General features: G+C 39.7%; 1 protein-coding gene across 3 annotated transcripts in view; it reads left to right on the top strand.

Annotated features, from left to right (window-relative positions):
• Positions 1-15579, top strand: part of LMTK3 (lemur tyrosine kinase 3) — a 75893-nt gene that overhangs the window by 19651 nt on the left and 40663 nt on the right. For 2 of the 3 annotated variants that reach the window (XM_075839949.1, XM_075839947.1), the window contains exons 3-6: positions 1880-2010; positions 7004-7154; positions 8234-8307; positions 9227-9345. In XM_075839949.1, the coding sequence (XP_075696064.1) occupies positions 1880-2010; positions 7004-7154; positions 8234-8307; positions 9227-9345 (475 nt within the window). The remainder of the gene's footprint in view (positions 1-1879; positions 2011-7003; positions 7155-8233; positions 8308-9226; positions 9346-15579) is intronic. The other variant, XM_075839948.1, reaches the window with a different exon arrangement.

The raw sequence follows: 15579 nt of genomic DNA, 5'->3' as shown, positions 1-15579 counted from the left end.
TGTGAGAAGAGCTTCTCTGCCAGTGTCCCTATGACAAAACTTTCTGTCACTGTACTGAAGCAGCGCAGTGTTATCATAGGAATCATAGGGTCTCAGAGCAACCAATTATTATTAATATACAGAACATATTATTTTTATATCAAAGTTACTTGTATATTATTTAGGCTGACAAATCTTTCTCATGTGCCCACAATATACTCAGGGGAGACGATGCAATACAGCGTTTTCTCTACTAATAGCTCGGGTTGGCATCCAAGTCAGATTTAACACTGCAGCAGACAACCTCTCTGCCCGGCTAAAAGCTCCCTTGGCTGTTTTTTCACTGATGTATTGTATCTTCAACATTTAATCCGGATATGATTGTCAACAGTTAAAACATAAAAATACAGGAATCAAACTAAAGACGGAGAAACAACAGCCTCTGCACATCACCATCCTACATTCAGGTCTATGCAGCTTTCCATACAATACAATCCAATAACATTATTCCCAGGGGCATAGGTATAGGGAGGGGTATAGAGTTAGCAATTACACCCAAGCCCTGGTACCTGAGGTGTCCAAAAACCCCTCTGTCACATAAGGAGACACCAGTTTTATAAATGGCCCATGGTAAGTGGGGGCCCTTTTTAAGTTTCTGCATTAGACAGTAGGAGTCAAGTTTCTCCGCTTAGCATATAATAAAGCAATAGATATCCTCAGGTCCATTGAATTGTCTTGACCTGGATAAGTGTTTATACTGAGGATGCACCTTAAAGAGGCCCTGCCACCACATTATAAGTGCCCTATCTCCTACATAAGGAGATTGGCGCTATAATGTAGGTGACAGCAGTGCTTTTTATTTAGAAAAACGATCTATTTTCACCACTTTATTAGCGATTTTAGCTTTATGCTAATGAGTTTCTCAATGGACAACTGGGCGTGTTTTACTATTGACCAAGTGGGCGTTGTACAGAGGAGTGTATGACGCTGACCAATCAGTTTTCAATTCCCTTATATCCCTTATGTATATTGGCTCTCTTCTTTGAGAGGACATCTGTTTTAAAAGACCATTTTTCACTGCTGGATCGGATGCTCATCTCAAAGACATTTCATTGTAATCGTGCATCATGTATCAAACCCGTTTTATAGGAAAAACTGTCCTAGTTACCTATAGCAACCAATCAAAGTCTTTGGTTTTGGACATGACGTCTCTCAGCTCGTTGTCTCTATATTCTAGACGTATTTAGCATGTAATGGGGTTTGGAGAAGGAGGGTTACCTCTGTTGGAAGCTTCTCATGAGTTCAGGATTATTGTGCTTTTATAGAGTGGTAATACTGAAAAGCATAGGAATGCTCGGTAGTGCAACGCCAAATACTACAAATATTTTATCCACATTTTTAACAATGAAGAATAAAAGTTAATGTCTTATGGGTGGACTATGTTATTACATTCTGTTTTATTGAAGAAGTATTTATTTAAAAGTAGTGAGAATGAACCTCCATTGTAAGCAGTGTTCCTTTACGCATCCTTATCTATTTCCTTGGCTTCTACTTTATGTGCTGTTTTCCCTTAATATATATTGATAATATAAATGTGAATTAAGAGTCTCCTCCACATAAGAGCTCCAGTCTAGAATAGCTGTTGCTGCATTGTATTGCAAGCAATGGGTTCTGCTCCTTTTAGCTGGAGATGTGTATTGTAACACTTTTGTAGTATTTGACATCCCACAATTGATTCTACATTGTAAAGGCAGGTGCTCCGCATTCAGATTGTTAAACAATATCAATTCATGTCTTGTCTTTGGGGAGCCTTGAAAATATATCATGTGCAATAAATCAATTCTGAATTATAATTCCACTACCATTTTCAAATAATGCATTTTTCTTTCTCTTCTTGTAGATGGCTCGTCTCAGAGGGCCCCTCTTGCTCCACCATATGCTGTGGTACTTATCTCTTGCTCTGGTCTACTAGCCTTCATCTTCCTGCTCCTCACCTGTCTCTGCTGCAAGAGAGGAGATGTCGGATTCAAGGTGAGACTGGTGGCACTAAATATAATTAAATCATGTACACAAGAGTGGGCCACTATGGAATATTTTAGAGGTCCATACAGTTGTAGGGTTCTCTATGTTACCTTCTATTTCTGTATAACTTTCTCTTCATGATCAGATGAAGTTCGGGCTTGCCCAAGGCATGTGCGCCATATACCCTCTCTATGAGCCCTGTTTTGGTCCTAAGTGCAGTAACATAATCAGCAGTCTGGTTGAGGGTCTAGGTACAACATTTGCACCCAAGAGCATCAAGTTACATCTTTGGTCTGATATACAAGTATATAGCCACTTGAAGTTTTTATTGCAGCCATTATTTAAAATCATTGGTTTATTCTCTACCCATAGTAATGCATATTTGCCATTGACAGTACTTGTACTGTTAATGTATGATGTAGCAGCAAATTGGGGCTTAAAAACATGCAACTATGGGCAAGAGTTTAATTTGTTGTTCACACCGAACACCAAAGTGATAAAGAAAAATCATCTGAGTTCTATGACTAAAGGTGCCCACCATATCTGGAGAATGGCTGTTCCACATTATTCTAAACTATACATGCGGATAGTGGCGTTCCAGTAGTGCTCCTGCGCATATCAGGAGATAATCAGATGTCAGGCGCCTGTTACCTCAAAGCGCATGTCCACGCATAGCACAAAATTACAGAGAGCGGCCATCTTACTTCAGGAAGTGTAACTTATTATGACCAAAAGATCAAGAGGGATATATTTTTTTACAAACAAATAGGTAGAGTGAAATAAAATTAACCCTACAGACGCCATAGCTATACTCCCCTTGTTGTACAAAGGGAATTATAGAACTATCAATGAGATCAAAGAGAATTAATAGGCGTAGAAGCGGCCATTAGGTCACTTAATCAAAATGATCTATAGATCGATTAAAATCACTAATTGCAAGCGCATCCACAAGGCTAAAAAGCCAACTCAGCAGGCAGAACACGGCACCCAATCGGAGCACACTGTCCACTCTCCTTGTAATCAGAGAGGACAGTCAACAGTGTCTAGGCTAACGGATGTTTACTGATCCCATATATAATGCGATAAACTGTCCTACGACCCCATATAACAGGTATATTGCAGACGCCAAAGTAATGGCTGTGGTATAAGCCACCAATACATGTCATATGAGTCTTGTAAATTAAATGCCAAGTACGCCAATCTCAGAGAAGTCATATTTAAATAAATCAAAATACTTACTCCGCACAATTTATTAGTTAGAAAAAGAAGAACAATATGAGGTGTGGGAGGTAACCATCAGCTAATTTGACAAATACATAGAAATTACTTAAAAATGACAAAAAGAAGAATGATTTATTCAGTATAAACAGATAGTAAATGATATCAACCAGTGTCCTTCCCGGTGAGTATATCCATGTTTCACAGAAATTAATACATCGGGATCTGTAAAATTAGAACAATAAAATTAAAATTCTACCCATGAGTATAAAAATATATATACCCATAGATATATAGAATACAAAAACAAATAAACCACACTCACAGAGAGGCCGACTTGCATGGAACACTAGGGGTGTTTAGGGCAAGCAGGAACTTCAACATTGAGACCATGAGGTCTGAGCGAGTTGAGTTTATGTATCCATTGTAATTCACAAGTTTTGAGTAACCTAACCCTAAGATCCCCCCTCGAAGTGGAGGGACATGATCCACTACCCAAAATTTCAGTACTTGTTCTTTATGCTTCGCCTCTGTAAAATGTTTAGCTACAGGACGGTCCAAACATTTCTCATTTATAGTATAGCGATGGTGATTCAAACGAGTTTTAACTCCTTGGCGACATCCAACGTACTATTATTGAGATGTCGCTAAGGGGTAGTATGGAGCGCGCTCACAGGCTGAGCGCGCTCTATACTCAACGGGTGATGGCTGTGTTATACAGCTCACGCCTCACTGCAACGGGCGGAATCAGAGATCACTTTGATTCCGCCCATTTAACACCTTAAATGCCGCAGTCAATCGCGACCGCAGCATTTAAATTGCTAGAACACGACATCGCGCCCCCCCCCCCCGTGACGCGATCGGCCGATTATAATGGTTGTCATGGCAGCCTGGGGGCCTAATGAAGTTAACATAACTGGTATTGCTGCGTCTAAACTATCACAATATAGTGTTGTTTAACCCGCACGGTGAATGGCGTAAAAAAAAAAATATATATATATATATTTATAAAACACGCAAATTGCTATTTTTCGGTCACCTTAGCTCTCAAAGTAAAAAAGTGATCAAAAAGTCGCATATACCCCAAAATGATATCGGTGAAAACTACAGCTCACTCCGCAAAAATTAAGTCCCCACATCGCTAAATTGAAAGAAAAATAAAAAAGTTATGGTTCCCAGAACATGGCGACACAAAACATTTATTTTTTAGCAAATTGTTTATTTTTTTCTAAAAGTGGTAAAACATAAAGCAAAACATAAATTTGGTATTGCAGTAATCGTATCAAATATTTTTTTTCAGCTTCCCAGTAGATTATGCGTTACAATAAATGGTGCCATGAAAAATGACAACTTGTCCCCCAAAAACAAGCCCAAAAAAGTTATGGCTTTTGAAAAGCGGGGAGGATGTGTCTCCAAGGGGTTAAAATTAAGTATTGTTTCGCCCACGTACAATAGAAGACAGGAGCACTGTAAGGGTATGTTCACACGACCCATTTCCGGCCGTTTTTCGGGCTGTAAATGCTCGAAAAACGGCCGAAAAATCGGAAGCAGAATTCCGACAGAGCGTTTTTTGCGGCGTTTTTTCACTTTTTGGGCTGTTTTTTGGAGCCGTTTTCCATTGACTCTATTGAAAAAAGCACCAAAAACTGGTGTAAAAAACGCTGCGAAAAACGCAGCAAGAATCGTGAGTGGCACAAAAAACATCTGAAAATCAGGAGCTGTTTTCTCTTGAAAATAGCTCCGTATTTCGAGACGTTTTTGACTCTGCGTGTGAACATACCCTAATACATATATGAGAAACTCAGTGTCACACGTGAGAAAATGTTAAATTGTTGATTTGTAAAGTTTAAAAATGTTGCCCTTGACCATGAGTCCACAATTTATGCAAGTCAGGCAAGGGTAACATCCCTTCTTTGGTGTAGAGAGGTACATTTGGGAACCACTTCTTGAGGGACCCATATCAGATTTGACTAACCTGTCCTTAAGATTCGGGGTCCTATGGTAAGACAGCAGTGGCGGTTGTCTAAATTCTTGTACATCACGGAGACATCTACCCAACATAGGACAGTGGGTATGAATTATATCCCATATTTGATAACTCACTTCTGAATAAGTGGAAATGAAAATAATTCTTCTTTTTTGAGTGTCCGAATGTTCATTCCTAAGTAAATTAACCCTGGGAATAGAATCAATTCTACGTCTATGTTGATGATCAGGATATCCCCAACTTCTAGATTTATCCACCATGCCCATAAGGCCAGTTTCTAGTTTGTCCAGTTAATTTATTATTGTAATTATTATTAATTACTATTTTGTATAATTGAATACTGCTTATAGCCGGGTGTCTATTTATACGTAATGCTTATGCTATGTCAGTTGCTTGAGAAAGGCTCTATGGAAGAGATGAAGCGTTTCATTGGACGTATGGATAAATAAAGTACCACACTTTTTTCATTTGTAAACCTTGGAGTGCTGCCTCATTTTGGAATATGTTTTTCTGGGTTATTGGTCCTGACCCTGGTAGGCCCGGCACCCATCCATTTTTGGCCAATGTGCAACGATTTTTGTATTTTTAGATAGATAGATGTCATACGAATTACCAACACTGCGCTGATCTGGAAATTGTAGTGTTAAAAACTTCCTTATAAAGGTAAAAGCAAGCTTCTCTGGTCCACTTATAACCAGTTACACAAGAGAGCAGGCAAATCATTGCACAATTAACAATCTCTTGGCAATTACGCACTATAAAATGAGAATACTTTACCTAATTAATATGGATGGATTTTACCCAAATTAGAGCCAATTTCTCTTCTAGAAGGATATCATGCCCATCTAGAAGGGTTTGAGATCGATCACCCTTGATTTTTCAGCAAATCAAATACATATCTTAACAGATCCTTTTTCTTTTATTATGGTAGGGAAGTTGTTTTTTTTTTTCAGACAGAGCCAAATGTTTACTGTGTAAACATTTGCAAACTGTCTGCCCATTGGCTCTTATTCTAAAACGAAATATTATAGCGTAGGATAGAATTATTCAGTGCTAAATAGTGTAACTGGCGGCATTTGAGTACCTTGAAACAAAATGGAATGTACCAGGGCAGAAACGAGGTGTAAGTGGAGTAGGCTGGAGCAACATTGAGGGGTTAGGATGCATTTTATGGATTTAAAAAAAAATGCTCTGCCTTTTATTAAATTTTGTAAAATCAATTGGATGTTGGGTCTGAGCTGTTCATTATGTTATTGGTGCCAGGATGAGTCCTTGTGATGTTTATGCCAGAGCACTGCAGGGTGCCAATCATTCCCTTCACTATGCAAAAATGGGATTGTTAGCATCACTGGGAGATTCACAACATAAATCTCTAAGTGATAGCAGGAACTTCTGAGCATCATAAGTCCCGTACATGGCCTAAATTCTGCCATAATGTTCTATCCGGTAGAAAAATCAGGCTGTGTGGCCAAACTTAAGAGCAGAGAAACGAACTATACAGACATGGCTAGTCACCTTTGGGGATAGTCTAACGTACGAGTCTACAGTCTAATTAAAAAGTATCCATAAGTATCTAGATTCTAATTATACACTTGATTTAATCCTGAATACATGTATACCCAGGCAACGCTAGAAACATCATAGTGTTACCTCTGTTATTATCCAATATATTAACGTACATATATATTTCTTCATCTGGAGTATTTTTTTCTTTAGATACATTTGGCTTTCTAACGCATATCATTGCATTCCTTTTGTACATTTTCTTCTATTTTACTATGTCACTATGTTCCTCAGGAGTTTGAAAATCCAGATGGAGAAGAGTTTTCTGGGGAGTACACTCCACCTGCTGAGGAGACCTCCTCTTCCCAGTCTATTCCTGATGTCTACATTCTGCCGCTTTCAGAGGTGTCTTTACCTGTCCCCAACACACAGGCTCCTAAAACAGGTATCCATCTCCAATGAGTATTGGTGTAAGGCTATATCTCTTTGCAGATGTGACAAGACAGAGATATCTTTGCTATATTAATAAGAAATCTGAATTTTCTTGGGAACATTTTATATATTTTTAGAATTCAATAGAGATAAGTGCTATGCCATTGATAGGAATATACATATATATGTTTTTATCTGTGGCTTGAAGGACCAAGCATTGTGAAACATAGACACTGGGCGCTAAAAACAGCATGGTTGATAATCATATTCATTGTTTGTTTTGGTATTGAAATATCAATGTACCCACAATGTTGCAACCTATGCCGAGTCAGAATTCTCCAGCAAATGTAATTAAAAGACTGCCCAGCTAAGTGGCAAAGAAGTGGGAATCCACAGTCTCCATGATAACATGGCACCTGACAGAAATCATTTTAATGTAGTCTTTTAAAGATTTCTTCTTGCAGGTCTATTCCTATAGGTGAATGGATACTATTTTGTCAACCTCAAGGAAATGAATTTTTAAAGAGGATCTGTCAGACCTCCTTAGTAAATGCTGTACTTCCAATGAAATAACAATTTTGGAGTATTATTTTTTCGTGTTGTACCCTTCCTCCAGGAACTGTATGAATAAATTGACAACTGGGCATTACCATTCCCCTTATCAATAGGGTGTGCCCCTACACAGTCTGACACTATCAGCGCTGATTGACAATGTCAGACTGTGTAGGGACACGTCCCATTGACATTTGGTGAATTTAGGAAATTGTTATTTCGAAGGAATACAAGCATTTACTAAATCAGACACGTCAGGAGAGCTGACAGGTCCTCTTTAAATAAATATTTATTGTGTCGCTTTTCTCAGTGATATCTCCACTATTCTGTAACAAGGTGCAATAGCATTTTCATATAAATCTATCTGGGCATGTGTGACTGTCCTGTCGAGGCCTCCTGTTGCCTTTGGCATTGTATTCTTCACTAACTTTATAAATTCAAGCAGCCTTTCAGACTGTGTGTAAGACTAGTGAGCAGGTAAAGCTGCCATACTGTGTATGTTAATGTAAAGCCAAGTACTAACTCCATTTTTTGTATAAGCAGTAAAACAGACAGGATTTAGCCGACAGGACCTTAGCTATCTTCAGGAGATTGGAAACGGCTGGTTTGGAAAGGTGAGTATCTGAACCAGATTTATAGTAATATTATTCTTTGAAAAAGGGAGCGAGAAGAAAAAAGAGAAAGAGAAGAGTAGGAGAGACTGAGGAATAAAAGACTGTACTGTAGACATACATAGTTACATAGTTGCATAGCTAAAAGTTTGAAAAAGTTCTTCAAGAAAAATCAAAAAGGATAAAGTGGTAACATATATGCTTTGTTTCACTGAATCCAGTCCTACATCACTCCTCCTGTTTACCGCTACAATGTAATGATGAGTTGTCCATGGGGATGTTGCACCACGAGAGTGGTTTATCACGGCCCTTCATTGACCAGACTCTAATTTTCTGTTTTATTTACTTTCTATAAGTCCGAACACCAAGAGCCGAGCATAGCCAACCACAATCGAAGGGGTACAGCTTCTGCCCCTTCGTTTCAGCAAACGGTGGTAGTCTCAGGAACTGCACACTCACCGATCAAAACTTCTGAAATGCCACAATGACATATCAGAAGTTTTTCCAAACGACAGTTGACGTTTAAAGCCGAGGTACTCAACCTTTTGTAGATTGCGAACCACATTTTAAATATGACAGGGTGTGTTGAGTCACACTGAATATTAACAGGGACATGGATATTTTCTTAGTAATGTGATTTTGACCCTAGTACCAAGTTCTAGTAATGCAATCTTCACCCTGGTTGCACTAGTACACTATAATATCTTGATCACCAGTGGTACCAGGGATGTCATGTGGCTGCCAACAACTAGGGTGCCACATGCAGAGGGCATCAGAGCCACATGTAACAAAGCTTTAAAGTTCATAAGAGGCTTACTAAAAAGGTTCTTTTGTAAATTACTATATATAATGTACAGCAAGCACATTAACTGTCCATTTCACCTACCATTTTAATCTGTGACTCTTTTTCTGTAATGCTTAGGTGATCTTGGGTGAGATATTCTCAGACTACACTCCTGCGCAGGTAGTTGTTAAGGAGCTACGAGTCAATGCCAGCCCTTTAGAACAGCGGAAGTTTCTGTCTGAAGCACAGCCTTACAGGTATCTGGTGATTTGTGACAATACATTTTTTCCAAACTTTATAATACTCTGTTTTCTTGTTACCTCACCTAGATGTTCAGGATTTTCTATATTCTCCAGATAACTTTATTGAAACTTGCCTTAAAGAGGCTCTGTCACCAGATTCTCAAATCCCTATCTCCTATTGCATGTGATCGGCGCTGCAATGTAGATAACTGTAACATTTGTTTTTTTTTAAACGTTCATTTTTGGCCAAGTTATGAGCTATTTTATATATATGCAAATGAGCTTTGAAATGGACAACTGGGCGTGTTTTTATTCGTATGTCCAACTGGGCGTGTATTGTGTTTTTAACTGGGCGTGTTTACTTGTTTCACTAACTGGGCGTTGTGGAGAGAAGTGTATGATGCTGAAGAATCAGTGACCAATCAGCATCATGCACTCCTCTCCATTCATTTACAAAGCAGCATCACGTTCTTACTAGAACGATGTGCAGCCACATACACAAGTGTCCTGATAATGAATACACATGATCTCCAGCCTGGACGTCATGTGTATTCAGAATTCTGACACTTCTGAATCCTTTCTGTGAGATTTCTAGCAAGGGAAACGAAATCTCGTTACCTCGTAATCTCGTGAGATTACGCGCGGCTTGCTGAAATCTCACAGAAAGTATTCAGAAGTGTCAGAATTCTGAATACACATGACGTCCAGGCTGGAGATCATGTGTATTCATTATCAGGACACTTGTGTATGTGGCTGCACATCGTTCTAGTAAGAACACTATGTGCTGTGTAAATGAATGGAGAGGAGTGCATGATGCTGATTGTACAAAAATATACAAAAAAATGGGACATAGAATGTAATTAAAACCACAGAAAAGGCCATACTCACAGATTAGGTGGTGGGTAAAATACCCGTTCCAAACAGGACGCAACCAGGTCAGAGAATGCTGTTGATGGGAAGTGCCCAGGTGTGTTTAAATAATGATAGCCACTCCCACTAACCTTGAGGGGAGTGGTGTGTTGGGCATGGAAGTAAATGTGTAATAATAATAAATAAATAATAAAGTACTGTGTATAGTGCACATGTGAGGTATAGGGGACATGACTAAGTGTAGTGTGTAGAAATCAGGGCTGTGAGTGAAACAAAAAAAGTGAGTGTAGAGTGTAAAACATGGAGGCATAGTGTTTGGATAGTGAGGCACAGCATATATCGCCGAATAGCAGCCTATTTATAACGCCCATACTGTAAGAGAGCGGGCTGCCCTGCATGCAGTGCCAAACATCCGCACACCAGGCTATCCCAGCATCATAAGACCCGGGCGCGTCCTGAAAAAAAGTATGTACTATGTAAGTAACCATGAAAAAACATGGGGTATTAGTTGTTGTTTTGGCCAAAAAAACGCAAGCTCGCAATCCACGTCACGGATCCCCACACTTGCGAGTCCCTACCTAGAACTTTTCGTTCCAAAATCTAAGATATACAAAAAAATGGGACATAGAATGTAATTAAAACCACAGAAAAGGCCATACTCACAGATTAGGTGGTGGGTAAAATACCCGTTCCAAACAGGACGCAACCAGGTCAGAGAATGCTGTTGATGGGAAGTGCCCAGGTGTGTTTAAATAATGATAGCCACTCCCACTAACCTTGAGGGGAGTGGTGTGTTGGGCATGGAAGTAAATGTGTAATAATAATAAATAAATAATAAAGTACTGTGTATACATGATGCTGATTGGTCACTGATTCGTCAGCATCATACACTTCTCTCCACAACGCCCAGTTAGTAAAACAAGTAAACACGCCCAGTTAAAAACACAATACACGCCCAGTTGGACATACGAATAAAAACACGCCCAGTTGTCCATTTCAAAGCTCATTTGCATATATATATAAAATAGCTCATAAATTGGCCAAAAATGAACGTTTTTTTAAAAAAAAACACGTTACTGTTATCTACATTGCAGCGCCGATCACATAGTTACATAGTTACATAGTTTGTACGGTTGAAAAAAGACACATGTCCATCAAGTTCAACCAAGGGATGGGAAAGGGGAAGTGGGATGGGAAAGGGGAAGTAAAAAATTTGGAAAGGGGAAGTAGAAAATTAAATGCAATAGGAGATAGGGATTTGAGAATCTGGTGACAGAGCCTCTTTAAACTGCAACTTGATAAGATTGTACCACCAGCCCTTGTGTTAGTGGCTTTCAAGATAAAAAATAAAAGAAGGGTAGGAGACCATTGGTAAAGAGTGATGTAAAGACAGACTTATCATCATACTTATGTTAATAAGCTATATCTGACCTTATGCTTGTGGTCACTGTATGACTAGCAGTTCTAAGTGATAAGTGTAGAAAAGTGCGTTATACAAGGACACATAGCACTTGGTATTAGAGTAAAGGTCCCATTACATTGGCAGATTTCTGCCCGTAGCAAAAGCCAATTGATAATATAGTAATGATCAGGAACAGCCGATTATCGTCCTGGGTAAATGGGCCTTAAAGAGGCTCTATCACCAGTTTATAACTGCCCTATATCCTACCTAATCTAATAGGTGCTTTAATGAAGATTACGTTTTTTTTTTTTTTTAAAAAAAACGTTTATTTTTTACCAAGTTATGATCATTTTTAATTTTATGCTAATTTGTCCTTAATGCCCAACTGAGCGTTTTTTTACTTTTCACCAAGTGAGCGTTGTAAAAAAGTGTATGGTCCATCAGCATCATACACTTCTCTTCATTCATGTACAGCTTGTTTCACAGCACAGCGTCCTTCACCAGAGCCATGGAAGACTGAACAGACATCGCCTCCAGCCGCTGCAGATTCGGATAAACGTCCTGGCACGGCTGGAGGTGATGTCTGTTGACTTTTCCGTCACTTAGGTGGAGGACCTGTGGGAGGAAGTCCCGTTACAGCGTGATCTCACGAGATCATGCTGTGCTGTGAAACAAGCTGGGCATGAATGAAGAGAAGTGTATGACGCTGATTGGTCAGCGTCATACACTTTTCTTTACAACGCCCACTTGGTGAAATGTAAAAAAACACAAAGTTGGGCATTAAGGATAAATTAGCATAGAACTAAAAATGATCATAACTGTGTCAAAAAGAATTTTTTTTTTAAAAGAAACAACAAAAAACCTGTTACATTAAAGCGCCTATTAGATTAGGTAGGATATTCCTATAAACTGGTGACAGAGCCTCTTTAAGCAACTAGTGATTTCTAGATTTGTTAATGAGAAAAGTTCATGAAGCTATAACATCTACTATACCATCATCATCTAGTCAGCCATAAACTACACAAAATACAGCATATAGCATTTTATGTGCACCTTAATAGGCATGTATGACCTGTTTTTTTGCTAAGAAACCTCAGTAAGAAAATGACTCAATAACTTTGATGGGAGAGTGTTGGAAGCATGCTCTGTGAAATGTGCAGGGGTCGCTTTGCAGGGAGAGGGAGGAGGAGAGGTGCTGTATCCATCTCCTGTTGGGGGTGTAACAAGCTGGTGCTGAGTCCCGTACACCCCCAGCGATCGAACATGTAAAAAAAATAATATACTCACCTCTTCTTTTGTCCACAGGGGTCCCCCCTTGGATTCCCTCAGGCTGATACATGCTGACCAGCGTCAGGACTTTGTATGCGTTGCGTAGCAAACCTTTGCCAGGGCCTGATGTGGCAGTCTGAGGGGATCCGGGACAGGCCCCCTTCGGTACGGTCGCATTCCTTGCGACCAGAATCATTACACCACTGTCTCCAAAGGCTCTTTGTAAACAGGGCAACGATCAGCCGGTGAACGAGCAAACGCTTGTTCATTGGCTGATTGTATCGTTTATGCTGCAAGAAATATTATCGTTGTTGGCAGCACATCCCCCTGTGTAAAAAGGGATATGTGCTGCCGACATAATAGAAATAGAAATAAGAGGACAAGCGATTGTACTATTGAGCGCTCGTCCCCATATATAGCTCCTTGTGAAAGGAGCAAACGAGTTCCGATCAATGAGCTGTCTCATTGATCGGCGCTCGCTTACACGGCCCAGAACGGGGACCTTTACAGTACGTGCTGAGAAACTCATTTTCTCATCATGTACTGTTGAAAAGAATTTCCACCCAAAATCAAAAAGTCTTGTAAAAAAAGTAAAAATAGTTGTGATATTCAAAGCGGTTGCAAAGATATTATCGTCTAAAGAAGGGGCATCGATCACCCTTGGTCATGAAAGGGTTGAAGTACATTTAATTAGAGTGTATGGTGTTTTTTAAAAAATTCCACGCACATAGCAGAAAAGCTTGGATTTTGGGGCAAGCTGCAGATTAGAAATTCCACAGCATCATTTTTATTACAAACTGGGGGAAATATATTAAGACTGACGTCTTAAACACCAGTGTTAAAATAATTTACCTTGGCGAAAATGTGCCAAATATATTAAGAGATGCACACCTCCTAATATATTTAGCACATCTTTGGCTGTCCGTGCAACAAAAAATTCAAGTCTAAGCCTGCTACTAGGTCTAGATTTGTTTCATAATTTAAGCCCCTTTGGCTAAAGATCTCTCCCCTTTTCAAAAGTGACGAGAAAAGTAAAGAGTCACACATATTAGCACAACTATGGTGTGCGCCAAAATTTGTGACTTTTTTTACACCAGAAAATATTTCCCCCAGTATGTTCTGTACACTATGGCATTATTTGGGCATAGTACATGCTATTATTTCGGTGTAATTTAGCAGTGTGCATGTAAATTTTTTCCTTTAAGGGGGGGGGTCTTGTGATTTCTGAGTACGCCACTGCTGCTGCCCGCCCACATCCTTCGTCCTCAGTAACAGCGATCAGGATTGGCTCACACAGCTGAAGTCAGTCAGAAATAGAAAGACGTACAGTAAGGGCCAGACAGGGGGTCTGAAAATAATGTTTGCCCAGTGCCCCTCCACTACTAGATAATTCAAGCAAATACATTTACAAAGTACTGTCATCCTCTTACCCTTCATAAGAAACTTTAACTCCCAGCATATCCTGACAGCTGCAGACCCTCAGGACCTGCTGGGTGTTGTAGTTTTCCTCGCAGAATGCATTTAACAAGGAACTTTTAGGGGTGTTAAATGGGTATTACCATCTTGAAAAGTGATGGCATATCGCTAGGATATGCCATTACTTTATAATCGGTGGGGATCCAACCTCTGGGACCCCCACCTGAGAATGAAGCGCTGATTTAACACTGCGTCTCTGTCACTGTTTTTTCCTGCACACCGGCATCTCGGCTACCCGGCGGTGCAAGGAACTGCAGCACGACCCCATTCACTTGAATGGAGCAGTGCTGCAGTTCAGGGCACAGCGGGTGGCCGAGATGACGGTGTGAAGGGAAAAACAGTGAAGGGGTTAGAGCGCTAAATCAGCTCTGCAGCCCCTTCATTATTTCCAGGCAGAGCGACTGTGCCTCTTATTATATCTCAGAGTAACTGTATTAATTACTCATGGTTTTTAAGATCTCTGATTGCTGTTATTCATTGTTTACTTCCCGTTGATAAAATTCTGTCCATGGTCATGTGATAGACACACAGGTGCTGGGATCATTACAAGACACAGCTCTGATACACAAACTGTAACGAGCCGTGCACCTGTGTGTCCATCACATGACCATGGACAGAATTTTATCAACTGGAAGCGAACAATGAAAGTTCCTACTGAATAACAATAAGCAGAGATCTTGATCTTGAAAACCGTGAAGAATTATATTGGAAAATTGTGTATCTTTTAAATATACAAAAATATAAAACCGGACAAGCCTTTGATGAGACTGAGCTGTAATACCAGGTGGACTATATGACATATACTGTAGCCATGCTGCACTCACCACCTTCTCATAACCTACAAGCGCACAAACATATTTCACATTCACCACATCAAGTGGGCCTGTGTTCTATTAAATGCCAGGGCTAAACTTCAGTCCCAGTCCGGCCCTGACTCTATCTCTCCACTGCATGCTCCTCTGTGGTCCCCACTTTCATTTTTTTGTCCTCTACTTTCCTTTTACATATGCTCTCTACTTATGGATAACTATCTCTTTACTTTTAAGACCTCTGTATGCCCTTGTGACTCTAATCACTCAGACAACGGTAAGATCTTACTATAAGACAGCAATACTCCTACTTACAGGATTACCATGATACATATATGCACAATCTAATAGTCTCCCATATATAGTCCGAAAATCTTCCCAATTTCAAAACGTATTCAGTGAAGGATTATCTTGTGCACAGAG

The sequence above is a fragment of the Rhinoderma darwinii genome, chromosome 10 (genome assembly GCF_050947455.1).
Source record: "Rhinoderma darwinii isolate aRhiDar2 chromosome 10, aRhiDar2.hap1, whole genome shotgun sequence".
Classification (NCBI taxonomy): domain Eukaryota; kingdom Metazoa; phylum Chordata; class Amphibia; order Anura; family Rhinodermatidae; genus Rhinoderma; species Rhinoderma darwinii.
Note: the sequence above shows the minus strand (reverse complement) of the source record. Positions and strands in the feature narration are given on the sequence as shown.